Below are 18,387 nucleotides of genomic sequence, written 5' to 3'. Positions count from 1 at the left end.
AAAGAGGAGGAGGAAGAAATGTTCAGACACGATGTGTGAGGGAGGATTTGGGAATAAAGCGGTGTGATGTCTGTGTTTCGGCCAGGTGTCATCTCACCTGGGTTGCCGGGAGGGCCCTGGGGCAGAGCGTTGGTCAGATTGGTCAGCTCGCTGCCATGGTTACCGTCCTCCAAGGGGCAGACGTCCACGCTGTTCCACCTGCGAAGCTGTCGAAGCCAGAAGCCTTTCTGCTCGGGTTTACAGTGGGGGTTCAGCACGATGCACATCCACAGGGCCCCTGCAACACACACACACACACACACACCCCATATTACACACCGTTAGACACAACACAACAACACAGACTCACACACATTACTTTCTATTGTGTTCCAGTTTTAGTGGCATTTATCAGTCTGTGTATATGAGGCGAACTCTCTTCTCTTTGTTCCACAACCTGCTATTTTTAGTTCAGTTTCCAGCTTCACCACAGCTCTTTGTGTTTGAACAGTAATTTCAGAATTAAGGTGAACGCAGGAAACTAAAATAGCCCCCCCCCCCCAAAAAAATAAAATAAAAGGGAAAAACATCACAATTTTCTGATACTGGATCGCTAAATTTCAATCAAACAGAACAATTGATGGGACTGATTAGTTCATGATTGCAGGAAATGTTTAAATCAGAGAAACCGGAGGCAGAAAATAAGGTTTTCTTTTTTTCCTAGTGAACAAAGACAGGACACAGATTGGAGGACAAAGGCACGGTGAGTATGTTGATGGATAAATAAAAGGACGACAGGTGACAAAATGAAACGGGAGAAGCAAAGAAAAGGGGGTGAAGTGAGGGGAAAGGGAAAAGGGGGGAGGACACGGAAGAGAGGTGAGGAGGAAGTGAATGAAGCAGGGGAGGGAAGAATGAGGGTGGGGGGAGGGGACGGGAGGAGGGAGAGAGGCTTTATCCTCTGTCTCTTTGTTAAGGGCTGCGCCAAGGACAACAACGAGCGGAGTGACGAAACGCAGAGCAACAACCTCCAGCAGCGGAGGAATAAAACCAGACCAAATAAAGGAGAAAAAAAGAGCGAAAAGGGGCAGAATTTGAACCTGGGGGCTAATTTATGATTTATTAAGAAGAAGGTTTGTGATTAAACATTAAAACACAACAGTTTTTTTTATATGGACTTAAATGCAGCATGTGACCGCCTCCTCCAGCGCTGCATCTAAGTGCGATTTTTAAAGTACCACCATGTTACGCTACATTACCGGGTCACAGGTTTGAGATCGTCACATGGTTCAAATTAAATCATCACCTGAGGCCTGTGGTGGAAACGGTGTGAATATCATTAATAATAATAAACACACAGACAGAAGGCAAAGGTGGAGGAGTATGGGAATGTATACTGTACCACATAGAGGAATGTTTAACTTACACAAGCAGAGATTCTCCCTCAACTACCAGGAAACTCCCCTTTTTACGCCATGAAAAAAGGGAACAAAGAATCCCTGTTGTCCTACTGCCACTCTATCTGATGATAACCCATGACAGATTTATAGCCAATATCTGGATGGACTCACATATAGTATATGTCAGAGCTGTGGAGCAACACCAGTACTGGAGAAAACAGACCAGCACATAATATGTTGCAAAATACTGGAAATGAGTAAGTCGTTATTGACGTCTGTTGTGCGCAAAATCCCAAAATACCCATGCAATTAACGGACACTGAATGCATCATTGCAAACAAAAGAGCACCAGCAGACAAATGTTGTTCTGGGTTTGATGTTGTGTTGTGTGATTGTGTCAGACTTTGTGTGTGTTTTGACGGTTACCTAGTTCGTCCCACAGCTGCCTGTACTTGTCAGTCATGGTGGTTCCCTGTTGCCTCCACAGCACCAGTCTGGGGTCGCCCATGAACTGCTCTGTGATCAGCGTTAACATGCGAGCTCCGTTGGAGTCCCTCATCCTCAGCATCTCTCTCACCTGCGGAGACGGGAAGGAGAGGCGGGGGGGGTTAGTGGGGTTAAGATAAACGCTGACGAACGGCCGCCTCGTTTGCAGCGCGTGATGTTTTGTTGACTGAGGATCTTTTATTACCTTGCTGAACAGCAGGTTGAGCTGCTTTCCCGAGCCATGGTACCCGCCCTGGGAGAGAAAGAGCTTCACCTGCTCCTGGACCTGCTCCTCGTCCAGATGCCAACAGTTCTCGTCGTCCACGCTGGCCCCCGCCGTCGGATCTGGGGCTCCTGGGGCCAACGATGAGGAATCATCAGCAAAATCATACACAGCTTTTATTTATTAGTACACTAGTACACATTCAAGCGTGTGTGCAGAGATAAATATGTGTGTGTGTGTCTTCCCCCAGGACGGCTGCCTGCAGCTGGACAGAGGAAATCTAACTCTTGTACCTGCATTTGCTTGTGTGTGTTTTCCAGGGATGAGAATAACGCCGGTATAAATGAACAGTGTTACTAACTGCTACTTTTTTCAGTAACGAGTGATCAAAGACGTTATTTATAACGCCACTACCGTTGCTGACAATGAAATGTGCAGTTATCCGCCGTTACTTGACTCAAGAAGTCCCGTCACATAATAATACACTCGTGCTTTATATACACATTTTTTTTCAATCATCAACTAGTCGGTTACTTCCAGATAAACAGCTTTTTTCCCAACTCACTCAGTATTTTTTTTCTGCAACGCGCTGTATCACTCCGCCTATCAGCTGTTTGGATCAGCTGTGTGGAAGAGGCGGAGTGATACAGTGCGTTGCAGAGCCTGTCTGTGCAGAAGAATACTGATTGAGTTGGTTAGTTTCAGATAAATGGGGGGTTAGGGTGGCAAGTCCAAGTAATTTGAGATATTTGAGCAATTTATTAGAAAAGGTAACGCAATAGTTACTTTTCCTGGTAATTAGTTACTTTGGTAACACTTTATGCGATGCCTATCTCTATAACGCATTATAACCATACTTATAATGAGTTATAATGCAGTAATAGCACTGTATGACTATAGTTATAAACACTCATAAATTGTCATAAGGCTTTATAACAATAAGCATAACACATCATAGAGCATTTTATAATGGCTTATAAGGTCAAGTATTATAATAGAGTTATAATGCTCTATAATGTGTTATGCTTATTGTTATAAAGCCTTATGATAATTTATGAGTGTTTACAATGATAGTTATACACGTTTATAAGCCAATAATTACACCTTATAACTATATTTATAATGCACTATCAATGTGGGCATTGTCAGTGAGTTACTAACAATTTTAACGTATTATAATACCTGACCTTATAAGTCAAGATAAAATGCTTTATAGTGTGTTATGATTATAGTTATACAGTGCTATAACTGCATTATAACTCATTATAAGTATGGTTATAATGCGTTATAGAGAGAGGCGTCAAATAAAGTGTTTTTATAATGTATTAACTAACTATTAACATTTGGGGAAAGTAACGAGCAACTATAACTAATTACTTTTTAAAAGTAACGTGCCGAACACTGTCGTTTTCCTGCCCACACGTCCTTCACGCCACACTCACCATGAACCTGGTTGATCTCTGAGTTCTGCGACAGTATCTCGTCGGCCAGCTTCTGCGCCGTGGGCAGCACCTCGGTGTGATGCACCGTGATCAGGTACTGCACGAACTTCTGCAGCTGATCTCTGTTCATTTGGAAAAGTGTCTCTGAGATGGGCAGGCGCAGTTTGACCTGCTCGGGCTTCCGTACCCGGTACAGCGAGAGCGCCACCACGTGGGCGCAGTAGAAGATGTCCTTGTTGCCGCAGCTGCACGTCACCGCGGTGATCTTGCAGCGGTCGAAGCTGACGCTCACGTTGCAGACCAGCTCGGGCTCCGAGGACGTGGCCGGTTCCCTGACGGTGCCGCTGAGGTGAAACCCTGAGGAGACACAAAGGACACGGTCAGCGTTCACACTCTGGCCCGGCCTGGTAACACAACTGGGAGTGTGTTTGGCCCCGTACTGGACTCTGTCTTCACACAACCTTCACAAACCATACACTGTTTGAGAGCTCCAACTCCTCGTATCACTGAAAGAGCTCAATTCAAGTACAGTTAAGTGTCTCTATTGACAAAGCAGCTAATTATAAAGAGATAGAAATAGTGAACAGATAAAATGAGTAATGACCCTGAGCTGGTTCAGATGTGTGGCTGAGTTTCAGTGTTTTTTTAACACAAACCGCCCAAAAAACATACATTTCTACCATGTTTGTGTTTCTATCAAGTTTTTTTAATCATTCTCATATTATTTTGGGGACATCACAACACCACACCACACATTATCAATCTTTCCTGCAGATACAGAGTAATACGGCTCTTTATTTATGTCTTCATCTGATAAATCTGGTCCTTTAGCTCTGATTTTGGTCTCCACCACCTCCTGAAGGGAAACATCTGACCCTTGTTTCTGCTCCTGAACAGTGGGGCCCTCTGCCTCTGTATGTGAGGATGGCAGCATCAGCCCGAGGCCTTTAAGTCAACGACTTTAAAACTCTCTTTTGAAGAAGGCCGGGAGGCGAAGAGCCAAATATCCTCATTTCCTTTTCATTTCCCTTCCACAACACCTCCGGTGCTTACCTTCCCCTGAACACTCCCTCCTGCTCTCTGGACCGACACGGTCGTCTCACCACAGCCAGAGGCCTGCTATTGTACCATGAACCTAAAACCTATACGTCTGTGTGTGTGTGTGTGTGTGTGTGTGTGTGTGTGTGTGTGTGTGTGTGTGTGTGTGTGTGTGTGTGTGTGTGTGTGTTTGTGAGGGTCAGAGGAGCTGAACGTAACCTTACACCTACTTACTCAAAGCCTCTGTATTTGTGTTTCTGATATGAAAACAAAACGTTATACTAAACACGACCAGGTGAGTGTGGTCAAGAGAAATAAATTGATACATATGCAGAAAAATGGCCCATTTGAGTGTTGTATACATTATTATTACTCATATTTCAATGTTTACGCCGGATTTATGCCAATTTATGCATTTTTTATGCAACCGATAATTATTCGCATGACACATTCATCTCAAGATTTGTTTTCTTGTTTATAAAAGTTTGGAAAAAACAGAGAAATCTTATAGCCTTTGTTTTGTCCAACTAATAGTCCGTTATTACAACTATTAGAAGAAAAGCTGATAATTCCCACATGTCGTGTCGGTAAAAGATGAGTGTGCTGCGACCTCCTTGTGACCAGAAGTGTTGTGTGATTACCAGAATCCGAGTGTGTGAAAAAAGTATCTGAGAGAGTTAGTGGGTTACGAGTTATAACAGATGGTGTAACGGTTTAGTCAGAACAACACTGACGCAGTGAGTCACCGTTTATCACGTCTGTGTACATTTAACAGTTTAAATGTCTGTGCTTTTCTCGGTCTCACTGTGGCGAACACTGAGTTCTTGATGTACGTATATATATATATAAAAAAAATAATGTTAATTATTTCAGAGAAACTTGTTCTGACTGAAAAACCTCAAAGATCTCAAACAAACACATTTCTACGTTCACAGCTCATCATACACAGAGGACGTTATGATAGAGAACTGATTATGGGCTGTGTGGGAGGCTAAATCAAGTCCAGTAATTTCTTTTTTTAAAGGTCAAATAGGGGAACTCAGAGTAAAGTGTCAACATCGGGGCGTAGTGTTTCCTGTCTTTATTTAAAAGTCATTAAACCCAACACTAGATGACATTCCCTTCATCTAATGACTCTGCCTGAGTTACACTGAATCAGCGACAGAGGTTAAGCTGGGAAAAAAAAGACAGACTTGCATGGGGCCACATATTTTTTTTCCTCCTGCAGCTGTTGCACGACAACAGCTGGATGTCTACAGTGTGAAGTTTTGGATTTAACTTTGTGATGGTTGGCAGGACATCGGCTGTGGCGCTGGCGACCCGCGAGGCCGTTGTTGTTTCATCTAGTCGTCCCTGACCACGATGATGGACGCCACATTTTGATTATTATGATATGTTGTATAGCCTAAATCTGACATGTGGGAAACAAATAAACACACACACACACACACACACATACATACATATGTGTCCACAACACATAAACAGCGGTATTCACCCTTGGAACATCAGCTGGGAGATTTAATTTCCACTTTGCCCAAATGTTTTCACACATGTGACACACAACGCACAGCTGACACATATCACCCCTGCCGGGTGGAAGAAAAACAGAGTGGGTGTTTGTCTGCATATGTGGTGGAGCCGAGCGCCGAGCGATGCAGAACTGAACTGAGCAAAAAAAAAAAAAAACAACAGAGGCGGAAGGACTGGGAGTCAATATCCGAGAGTGAAACCCGTGTAGGAATAGACAAAAACCGGCGTTTCACTTCTTACTGCCGCCTTTCCTGCTGAGCAGACACACACACACACACACACACATACTGAATCACACTTCACACAACAAAAACGCACAACCGCCGGTCCACATCCTGTCTTTTAAATACAAAAACAAACACAGTACAGAAGTGCACGGTGCTCTCCGTTACGCAGCCCTGCCCCAGTCACGCCTGGCCCACAGCTGAACTACTGACGTAACAGAAAGAGAGAGGCTGAATCGAGGAGGAGGAGGAGGAGGAGGAGGAGGAGGAGGAGGAGGAGGAGGAGGCTGGAAAAATCGGTATGCCCTCAGCTGAGTGTGAGTGCGTGTGCACATGCAGCAGTGTATACTTGGCGGCGAGCCAAAGCCCTGAGCTCAGCATTCTGTAATGTACTTCCTCTCCGTGTGTGTGTGTGTCTGCGCTTCACAGCTTGCATAATACAGCTCCGCGCACTGCATAGCAACCAAACTTAACTCCTTCACCCCCGGAGCGCCGTCGTTTCCACCGGGTCGCCACCGCTGGAGGAAAAGTAACGGTAACACTTTATAATAAGTTCACAATATTAAGCAATAAGCATTAATAAATACTGAATTCTTCATTTAGAAAGCATGAACTCATACTCATTAGTATGTAGTTTATAAATACAGGGAATAACCCTGACCCTATGAGTAACATTAACTGTGTTTATAAACTACATACTAACTAGTATTCATGTGTTATAAATGAATGATAATAAATAATAAAATTAATTTAGTATTTATTAATGCTTAACTAACTTATTGTCTACTTATTATAAATTGTTACCAAAGTAACTAAATATATTTGCTTACAAATATACTTAAATACAAAAGGGAGTCCAATAAATTCAGTGTTTACTGCTCTGCAGGTTTTAAAACTCTTGGTTGGTTTTATTTATACACACTAGTGCATCAATAATTGTGATATAACATAATGAAAAGGGCCAGTGCGGATACTTTTGCACCGGTGATATAAGCTCACGCACATGCACGCTCTCATGCGCACACCGAATGACAGGCACAACAGTCCAACTATTAATGGTTTTTGCTGTATCTGGGTGTTGCGTGCGTGAGCGTAATACGCCGGCAGCTGCAGTGAATATCAATAGATAATAAAAATCTATAATAATGAGAGCTACTAAAAATCCGCCTCTCTCTCTCCATCTCTCTCTCCACGTGCTCCACATTTCAAATTAAAAGCCCCTGACAGAGTCGTGGCAAATTGTGACTTCCACCACGAGACTGCAGCAGCGGCTGTAAATGTTTCTAAGGGAAACACTGAGGTATATATACAGTAAGGCCTCGTGACAACCTGCCATCAGACACAAAAACATTTTAATAACTGACATTACTGCGCTGCCCAGCAGGCAGAGGGGAAAATGTTGAGGACTCTCTTGAATTAAATCCAACACCTCCCTCCATTCGGTGCTTCTTTTTTTTTTGTTTTTTTCCCCAGACTTTTTCGAGGACCTGCAGATACCGATTACACGCTCGCCTGGAAACCGAGGGTTTAACACTTCACTCCAATTAAAGCCCGAGGTAGTCGACTTAACACGTCTCTATAGGATTCAGCAAAGATGGTGACTCTGTGAGCAGGAGGAGGAGGAGGAGGAGGAGGAGGAGGAGGAGGGGGCAACAACAACAGGGGTGTTTTTGTGGCTGAAAACAAGGCCCAGGACGTTAGCCTGTGAAAGAGCAGTGGCTCGGGTCCCTGCGGGGTTCAGACCTTCTCGCCAGAGGCCGTGACGCAACATCGCCCACAGAAACGGCGGCTACAGGGGGTCTTTTCTCAGCTATGTGGCCACGGCCTTCATTTAACAGGACTACCGGCACACAAAAGCCAGAAAGAGCTTCTTCCCCACCCCAAAGCCCAACTCCTCCTCCTCCTCCTCCTCCTCCTCCTCCTCCTCCTCCTCTACCTCCACTACATGACTCACAAGCAACCACACCGGTCTGCCATTCAGTCAGCTCGGCCACTCAGGCGTAAGTGAGAGCCTCTCAGCCAAGGTGTGCTTTGTGTATGCGAGTGTTGTGTTGTGTTGTGGTGTGTGTGCTTTTGATGACAATGGAGAACCTAATCTCTCACCCGTGGAGATGCAGCAGAGGCACCTCTGGGGCTGTAGGGAGGAGAAGTAAACAACCAATCAATAGTCGCTGCTCGCTGATTACCATCTGTCCTTAATGACTGGTTCCAGATCAGCACTAAAAGTAGAACTAGTTGAACTGATTTGCTTGATCCCAGGCACAGCAACCATCAAGATCAAAAGAGAAACAGTGTACCAAACCCAAACATATTTGTGTCCGACTGCTCCGATCATCCATCACCATGGAAACTAATAGCAATGATGTCAAACTGGGTTTCTACAGTCTTTGTCAAATTGAATTAAAAGACTTTTTAAGACCTTTTCAGTATCACACTGAATACAGTTCAATACCTTTAAGGGGGTCCGTGACTGTGGCTGTTAATGCAGCTTGTGTCAAAGTCAAACACCTTAAAGAGAGAGCGAGAGAGACGCAAAAAGACGAAGACAACTGTGTCAAAGAAACACAAAGTGAGGCAGAGCGGCTCCACACAGCTGTCCACCGGGGGTTCAGCGGCGTGAGCCGGAGGATTCACCTCCACGGGAGCTCAGAGCAACGAGGTCAACGAGGATTTGAAGTTAACTGGGTCAATCTGTGTCTCTTAAGCTCCTCACACTACGACCACACCAATCAATGCTCTCTATTTGTTCTCTGTTCTTTCTTATTTGATAATTCATTTCATTGTGTTTGTTCACCCTTTAATATTTTGGTGCCGTATAAATAAAGTTTGATTTGTTGATGTGTAGGCTCAGTATCTAGTTAGTCACTGGTTTTATGTGTAATTAGCAAAAGTAAAACCAGACTACAATATTTTTCCACACCAGTCAGTTGTTCATTTGCTTCTTCCTCCGATTTCGTCCTCTGCTTTTGAGACCAAACTCTAGAAATAGCAAACTGAGCTGAAATACTACAGGGAGGAAGGACTCCTCTCCGACCGAGTGGACAGAAATTCCTCAGCTCTGTCAGAAAAACAAGAGCGCTGCCTTTACAACGCATGAGAAATTGCAAACGGTCTTGTCACTCAGACAAGAAAACAGAAGGAGGAGGAGGAGTCCTGCAGCCAACTGCAACCACTGAAGCCGCTGTTTTATGGCGTCCATCCCACCGTCCAATAAAGACGACGGGGATATAAAAAAAAAACCTTCTAATTGCTGCCGTTCAGGCTCCATGATCGCGGCCCGTCTGGCCTGGCCTGGCCTGGCCTGGCCTGCAGCGAGCACTGGGAGGAAACTGGTCCCGGCTCTCAGAGAATGACTCAATCTGCACAGTGAGTGGAGAGCGAGATGGGCCTCTTAACAGAAAGTACACCAGTAGAAACCTCAGCGGTGGAATCGATTACTAAAACAGCTATCAAAGCACTCAGAGAAGCTGCACTCGTTGCTACTTGTGAGTTATATAATTGGAGCATTACGGAGGCAGGTGAAGTGAGAGTCAGAGGTAAATTATAACTATAATAGAAGTCCTGAACTCAGAAAGTTTTGCCAATTTTGAGTTTTTCCATTGGCAAAACAACGAAATGATTAACAAAAAAGACGGTTTTCAGTTCAATTATGGAAGAGAAGCACAAAAACTAAAATAATTTCAACACAGGAAGTGACATAAAAAACCTTCATCGTGTCTGTCTGTTGTAACGGACACGACTGTGGGTTTTGGGGCCCACCGGGAGTTTGTGGGGGCCAAGGGGAAGTTGGTCTTGGTGAATCAGCCTTGGCTTTAATGGACAAACAGACACAGAACATACGTGTGACCACATTGTGTTGACATGTGGATTAACAGACAGACGTCACACACACACACACAGGGGCCCCGGTCTAACTGACGACTCACACAGCAGCACGAGGGCTGGGTTTTAAAAATCGATTTTCCGATTTATATTATATTCCGATCTTCATTTGAAAGATCCGATATCGATTCATGAAATCCTAAGATCGATCTTTTAATGTAGCTACGTCGTTGCACTATTGCACTGTTTACTTCTGGAGTGGGTCATTATAAATAAATGTGCATTAATGTAACTGCTTTAGGTTAGAGAGGTCCATCTTTGTACAATTTGCAACATTAGTTTTGTGAAAATCTCTTTCATAACAAAGCAAATTGATATTAAAACTGAAATATCTCCAAATGAATCAATATCGAATCAAATCGGGATCTTATGAATCGGAATCAAATCGATTCAGTAAATCAGTAGCGATACCCAGCCCTAAGCAGCACCGATGGAAAGTAACTGGCCTACTTTGGCATTTTATGTTACTTTGAGAAATACTTTAATTACTGATACAGATATGGATGTGTAGGCCTAGTGTTTTTTGAATAAGACTACACAGATTTCAAGTTCAAGCTAAAAGACAATCTCACAACATTTCTACGAATGTTTGTATCTTTCCTCGGAGTAACGACGGCCTTCAGAGGTTTGACAACAAGCTTCTAAAGGGACTGAAGAGGATTTTTTTTCTCCCCTCCTCGTCTTTCCTCCCATTTAAAAGCATTTGTTTGAGTGCCGTCTGTTCCCGATGAGCTCAGAGAAAGTCATTTGTTTAGACTCTGAGGACCATCAGCAGGCCAGACAGTGCCTCTCCTCTCCAAATGCATTTGTTCCCACTCCTGAGATCCACCGCAGAGAGTCTCCACAGAGAGCCTGAGCTGCAGCGCTGCTGCTAATGAACCCAGGAATCCCATGAAGACATAATTAAAATCAAATAAAAGCTTTTAGTGTTTGCTTACATGTTGATCTGATTGGGCTTTATTAAATCTCTTTCAAGGTAAAAGCACTGTTTGTGATTTTTTTTTCTTTTCTGAATCACCCATGTAAGGAATAGAGGGTTAAACATGAAGCTGAAACCTGAGCGCTGTTAGCTTAGCTTAAAAATACAAGACTGGAGGTGGCTGAACAGCCTGGTTATGTCGAAATAACAAAACCCACACACACCAGCACATCTGAAGCTCATTATTCAACATAAAACATCTGATTTATTTCATTCAAGCAATAACTTAAGTGTAAAAATAACTAGAGCAGAGCTAGCATTTCCAGATTTCATGCTAACCTAAGATTAGCTACTTGCTAGCTACAATTCATGGGAGTATGGAGCGTCATACAGGTAGTTGAAACTAAAAAAGAGGAAATGAAAACCTAAAAGAGAGACTGGCTAAATAAATTCATATTTTGAAGCTGCATCCAACTGCTGGTTAGCTTAGCTTAGCATAAAGCCTGTAAACAACTGTGCAATGTTTTTTATGCTACAGCTATGCTAACTATCCCACAGTTTCAGCCTCAAATTGAACCTCAGACAAGAAGGGGCATCAATCACTGTCACTCCCAAAGAGAAAGCAAGAGAGTGTATTTCACAAAATGTTCTGTGGGATCGTGATGAACTGAAGATCACACCAGCAGCTAAAGTCAGAAACAACAGGATCAGAATAAAAAAGGAAACAAAGATGAAGGTAAGCTCGGTCCTCTAAATTATTTACATCTCGTCTTTGATCACATCAGCTAAGATACTGACCAAAATAACCAGAAAGGGAAAAAGCTAAAAAAAAAAGAAAAAAGAAAAAAAACCTCTTTGTGGGAACAGGCAGCACGTCAGTGAAGGAGGCCGAGGGGAGAAGCTCTCTGTGGGAACACATGCGTTGGGAAGCGTCGGGTCTGTGAGTGGATGAAGTTAACCTGAATGTTTCTTCAGCTCCGTTGGGAGTGTGGTGGTGCAACTCCAGCTGTTTTCTGCATTTTCTTTGAATGTCACCATTTTTCCTCCGCTGAATCATCATCATCATCTCCTGAGATTACAGCGTGTACTCTGCCACAGTCTCACTGCGCCAGTTTAATACCCTTTAGTCCTACAGATTATACATTTGTATCGACAGGTTTGGGTCAACGCGCTTTCATCTACTCCCAGTAATGGGAGGAAGCGCTCCGGCCTGTAATATTTCTTAGAATAACATGACCTATAGTGACATTTGTTTTTTTTAATCTCGAAAGTCAAAAATGAACTTTCACACACAGCTGCTTTATATTTTCACCCATCATCATGTAGTCTACTTGCCAGCCCATAGGGCCCCATTGTGAACCCGGAAATGTTGAGTACCCCAAAGTTTTATGTTAGAAATATATAGTATGGGTCCCCAGTATTCAGAAACTGCCGGATGCTAACTTATATATATTGGGCAATTAGCACAATTGACATAATTAGCATAAATTACCATAGTTTCCTATATGGGCAATATTTCCGCAAAATTGACTTGGCTGATCTGGGCAATATTGGAGTGGTTTTAGGGGTTATTGATGATGCTGAATCCATTTCTGACATTTTCAAAATTCTAAATGGCTGTCTAAACCGGAAGTGACCAGATTTTAACCACCAGTGGGCCGATTTTGATGGATTTCAATCTGGTCCCTTCCGGTTTAGACAGCCATTTTGAATTTTGAAAATGTCAGAAATGGATTCAGCCAGGGCTGTAAACTAACGGTCGCCACTCGCCAAATGCGACTAAAATATTCCCCTGGCGACTTAAATTTGGAGGGCTACACGCCACGGGGGCGGGTACATGTTTGTCCTGCTTGTCCCGTGTTGTTGTTGTTGTGTCGCACTGAAGTAGCTCCCCCGACGACCCCGCTGTAGAAAACAGTTTCCCTCAGAAGCAACGTAGCCTCAAGCCTGGTTTATGCTCGACGCAGTCGCGAGTGCGCGAGGCTCGCGCGCCACAAATGACGTAAACGCGCACCTCGCGACGGCGTCGCGCGCTGGCGCGTCGCGCTGTCGCGCACCTCCAGGATTTTGAAACTTGGCGCGCGCCGCGCGAGTGTCGCTCGGTTCAAAATGGATGAATTTGAGGGAAGACTGGCTGAGCTGGTACGCTCTAGCATTTGTACAACTCGTAATTAAGTTATAAACACCATCAAATGACCCAGAACTCGAGGAACTATGCAAATCCGGTCCCTCCTCTCCTCCATGTGCATCTGTTTACAACAAGCCGGCGAAAAATCAATACATGGAGCGATCGATAACGTTATATAACTACTACACTGATGTTGCAAGGACGGTTGGTTTTCAAATCATGTAGTTAACTATCACAATTACACCGGAGCTTTTTAATTAAGGTAAATAGTAGAGCTATAGGAGAAATCCTGCTTACTTCTTCTCTGTTTTTAGTTGCTTCTGCTACTTCCTATTGTATTTTTTTTATCTACCGCCCCCTGTCTTTGCTACGAATATTGCAACGGTGAATGCGGCAAGTATAAACGCCTGTGCGCTCTGCCGAGGTGCGCGCGCCAACTGCCAACGGAGCCAGGCGAAAGTATAACCTAGGCTTCACGCCAGTGTCACACGCGGACACCGCGGAAGCGCTACAGCGCCGCGCTCCGCGTGAGCCGGAGCCCTCCCTTCCACACCAGACGTGCATTTCTCCGCGCCGGTTGACAGCGCTTTTGCCCCGCAGCTGTGTGTGTGCGACGCCTATCTCTCTCGCGCTCACGGAGCTATAGACCAGAGATGAGGACTCAGTTTGCGACTCGAACTCGAGTTGCATACACAGAGACTTCAGACTTGACTAGTTGGACTCGTGTTTTGGGACTCGTGAACAATCATTATTATTATTTTTGGCTCGTGCCAGAGTGCAGCCAAACACAAGAGAGAGGGACAGAGCTCCTCTGACAGCTCAGTCAGCTGCGAGTGAGTGGCAGGTGACTGTGAATCGGCTTTTTTTTTTTTTTTTTTTTTTTAATAGCCTATAGCCGCACCGTCCGTACAGGTGAGGCACAACGTCTGTTGTCTGGCCCTCCTTCACGGGGACTAGCTGCTGCATAACTGGTCTGGCACATATCAGGCTACTGTAGGATAAGTTGTTGTTGTTTTTTTGCTGCGAAATATGACTGAAGGCCCGTATGGAAGTCTGCACGGGTCGACACGCCCCCACGAGTTGACTGAGCTAATTAAAAAATAATAATAACAGCAGTTCATCTGTCAGACACATGCAGAGGGGCAGAGCAGCCTTGATTCTAGATACAGTTTTTCTTTAAAGGAAAATTCATTGTGTGTTTTCTTCATATTGCATTGCAATAGCCTATTTAAAGTGATCATAAACAACTAATAAATAGGTACTGTATGCTAATAAAGGAGTGATAATAATACAGTAAATGCTTTAAATTTCTTAGATTTAGCTGTGCAGTATTCTTAATAGACCGGATAGCAGCAGTTGATAGAAGGGTCATTAACCAGAAGAGACAGGAGACTTTTATATTTTGGAGACTTGAGACTTGACTTGAACTTGTGACCAAAGACTTGAGACTTGATGAAGTCTCACCCCACAAAGACTTGAGACTTGACTTGGACTTGCAAAAAAAGACTTGTGAACATCTCTGAGTAACAGAATAGAATAGAATAGAATAGAATAGAAGTGTTTCGTTTGTTAGTTTTGCATTGTTAAGGTTTCCCAATTTGGAATGTTTGGATTATTCAATAAGATTACAATTTATTTGGCTTTGGCTTCTTTTCTAAGCTTGTATTGCTATAAAATACTGTTATCTCAATGAAAAGTGCTGAAACTGATGTACTGTAAATGTAACGAAAAGAGGCAATTTATTATTTGGCCGGTAAAAAATGTCCTTGGCCGGTAGATTTTTTCATCTACCGGTCCCCTTGGCAGGTGAGTCAAAAAGTTAGTTTACAGCCCTGGATTCAGCATCATCAATAACCCCTAAAACCACTCCAATATTGTCCAGATCAGCCAAGTCAATTTTGCTGAAATATTGCCCATATAGGAAACTATGGTAATTTATGCTAATTATGTCAATTGTGCTAATTGCCCAATATATATAAGTTAGCATCCGGCAGTTTCTGAATACTGGAGACCCATACTATATATTTCTAACATAAAACATTGGGGTACTCAACATTTCCGGGTACTCATTTTTGGCAAGTAGACTAATGTGGCAGGCAGGCACTGATAATTTGACGGTGCATTTAAGGACACTCCGACACCTGGATGTCATCGTCGGTAGAGCTTTTCCATTAGCACAGCAATAAATGATCACTGTCAGTATCGGTTAAAACTGATGGTTATCTAATCAATTAATGGTTCGGATAACAACATGTCTGAAATGTATGGATGCATGGTTGGTGTTCAGCTATTTAGTCCACACACACACGCACATACATACACACACCTGCTGCAGCCTGCAGGGCAATCCAACAAGAGCTACTCCTGATGAGCACCATAGTGTGTGACCTTTCACCTCCAGCCAACTGCGCTTCGTTGAGGTCACAAACAGCCTGAAGAAAACACCAGGGTGTGTGTGTGTGTGTGTGTGTTACATGAGAGTGCGGGCACGGGCATGTGGTAAAACCGCTGCTGCCTGTGGCTACGATGGCAGATAGCAGAAAACCCAAATTATATTTACATGTTGTCAAACTTGGAATAAAAACTAGTGAATTAATCCATAATTTTTTCACTATTTTGAACTATTTGTCGCCTCACAACACAAAGAAAGAGAAAAAAACAAATGCCTCTACAGCAGTTACGATATTAAAAACCTAATCGATCTCACAGGGACAACCCTTTCCAGTAAGTGTATTTTCATATCTCACCATTCACACGCCATGTTTGCATAAGTATAAATACAAGCGTGACACCAGATATATGATAAGGAGAACGGTACACTTCCTTAATATTGTTGTGTTAATGTAAATGACCCAGAATTCAAATAGTTTTTTTACAATGTATTGTTGAGTTTGGACCATACAATGTCAGAAAAAAACGACAATCATATTTAAAAAAAAAAAAAAAAAAAAGCAGCAAATGGGAGGCTGGAAAATTCTCATTCTCATGCTCTTATTTTGAAATAAAGTTCGACTTCCTCTTTTTATTTACTGCAGTTATTAATACATCTACTTAGCTGCCTTCCAGGACTGAGATATATCATTTTTATTTACTGTACCTAAGCTGTGAGCGAGGAGTCTGATGATGATCTGAACTCTGTGTTTAGTGTGTGTCTGTGTGTGTGTGTGTGTATCTGTGTGTGTGTGTGTGAAACGCTCAGTCACAGCAAGGACGGACAGATACTGCAGGATGACATGACGAGTCACATCACAGCTGCACAGGAAAACACCTCCAGCTGGTGAAGGAGATGCAGAGCGGAGCCGAGTCGGTTGTTTCAACAGGAACGGATGGAAAAGGAAAAAAAAATGTGAGGAGGCAGAAAGTGAAATAACTGTGTTGCCCCAATAGACACACTGAGCGGATCGATCAGGAGGAGGAAAAGGAGGAGGAGGAGGAGGAGGATTTAACGCCACCGTACAACTGTTTATCTTCCTCTCCAGTCAGACCTGCTGTTGAAGCACAGCCATTCCTTCCCCCAAAACCCCAGAAATGTTGAGCAAGCTGTGTTGTCTGTTTAGCCTAAATAGAAAAAAGGAGGTTCAGGGAGTGTAAATCTGGTTTGATGCACTGCCATGATAAGGTGTGACCTGCATCCTGTTTTAACAGTGAGGGGGCCCCTCCTCCTCCTCCTCCTCCTCCTCCTCCTCCTCCTCCTCCTCCTCCTCCTCCTCCTCTGTGACGCCGTAGGAAAGTATTCTTCTTCCTCCCTCTCCAGGCACAATGTTATGACGTTACGCCGACAGTTAAACGGCCGCTCTCGACAAGCCCTGGGTATGTTGTTGGATTAGTTGTCCCAACATGCACACACACACACACACACACACACACACACACGTACACAAACACATAGATAAAAACCATAGAAGCAGAACATACAGTTCACACAGACAGGCTCAACTTGACTCAGCTTGACTCGGATTGTTGATGAGCTGCATAACTGCAACAAGTCCTCACATCACATCCACCTAAACCTCCAGAGCTGCACCTCACTCACATGAAGCCGATGTGGCTGCATGGAGCTGCCAAGATCAATTCATTTATCGATCGGTCGGCTGGAAGAATAGACAATTGATCATTTCAGATGAGATAATCTGGAGCTTTTTCTTTCTCCACCTTCTTTTTTTAGAGCAAATTAATGAAACGACATCATCCTCAACTTCTTTAAGGATGACGCGATGGACTATTTTTCCTCATAATCTGGCAGATTAATCAATAAAGAAAATAAACAGCCACCGCCCTGATATTGAGGTTAATATTTCAACACATAATCAGCTCGTTAAACACACTCAAGATGTTAAACATTAAACCCTCTCACCCTCTCAGATGCTGATAGATGATGACCTAGATGTAGGCCCTACTTACATTACATTACATCAGTAGTTACCATCCAATAATGTCATGTATAATAAAATATCTGATTATGCAGAAGAGTACTTTTACTTTGAAACAGGGCTTGAAACTCGCTCCTCAGCATTTTCTATTCCTCAGCTGCACTTGTTCACTTTTGTCTGATCCTCCTCCCTCCCTCCCTCCCTCCTCCCTCCTCCCTCCCTCTCTCTCCATCTTTGCCCCTCCCTGCTTTAAACTGCATTAAAGTCCAGTCGATACAGTTCTCAAGTGCACCGCATACCCGTGCATTACTCATCGTTAACAGATGACAACAATGACTCAACCTGTAGGCGCATGCCAGGCATAACCCCACGTGTGCGGAAACAGACCGCATGAGTTTGCAGGGCTTGTGAGAGCTTGTGGCATCTTTCAGGTGTGTGTGTACGTGTGTTTGTTTGCTGCTGCTTGTCCTTTGAGAGAAACTGACAGTTGAGCAGAATCATACTTGGCTATTATTATCCCCATTATCTGATTATTACCGGCTGATTATGATCTTAATTTTTGTTTTAAAAAGAGGCACTCCATTGATTTCACTGGTAATAAAATAAGTCATGTTCGCTCTGCGTGGAGAGTTTGAGTCAGAGACATAATGGTTTGTGGAGGTCCTGTTCAATCTGACCATAGGACAGTGTTCACAGCTGAAGCTCCTCTGTGCATCCAGACAGTGCGAAACTCTCGGGACATTAAAAATGTCAGGTAAACAAC

The 18,387-nt window shown here is 43.6% G+C and overlaps 1 protein-coding gene across 2 annotated transcripts in view; it reads right to left on the bottom strand.

The window, feature by feature from the left end:
* The window catches only part of LOC146977159 (zinc finger SWIM domain-containing protein 6-like), a 46,442-nt gene that overhangs the window by 14,713 nt on the left and 13,342 nt on the right, over positions 1-18,387 (bottom strand). For both annotated transcript variants that reach the window (XM_085793138.1, XM_085793139.1), the window contains 4 exons: positions 3,531-3,887; positions 2,071-2,219; positions 1,806-1,956; positions 98-277 (listed from right to left, as the gene is read on the bottom strand). In XM_085793138.1, the coding sequence (XP_085649264.1) occupies positions 98-277; positions 1,806-1,956; positions 2,071-2,219; positions 3,531-3,887 (837 nt within the window). The remainder of the gene's footprint in view (positions 1-97; positions 278-1,805; positions 1,957-2,070; positions 2,220-3,530; positions 3,888-18,387) is intronic.

The sequence above is a fragment of the Trachurus japonicus genome, chromosome 12, assembly GCF_045865225.1.
Source record: "Trachurus japonicus isolate A0001 chromosome 12, Traja_1.0".
Lineage (NCBI taxonomy): Eukaryota > Metazoa > Chordata > Actinopteri > Carangiformes > Carangidae > Trachurus > Trachurus japonicus.
Note: the sequence above shows the minus strand (reverse complement) of the source record. Positions and strands in the feature narration are given on the sequence as shown.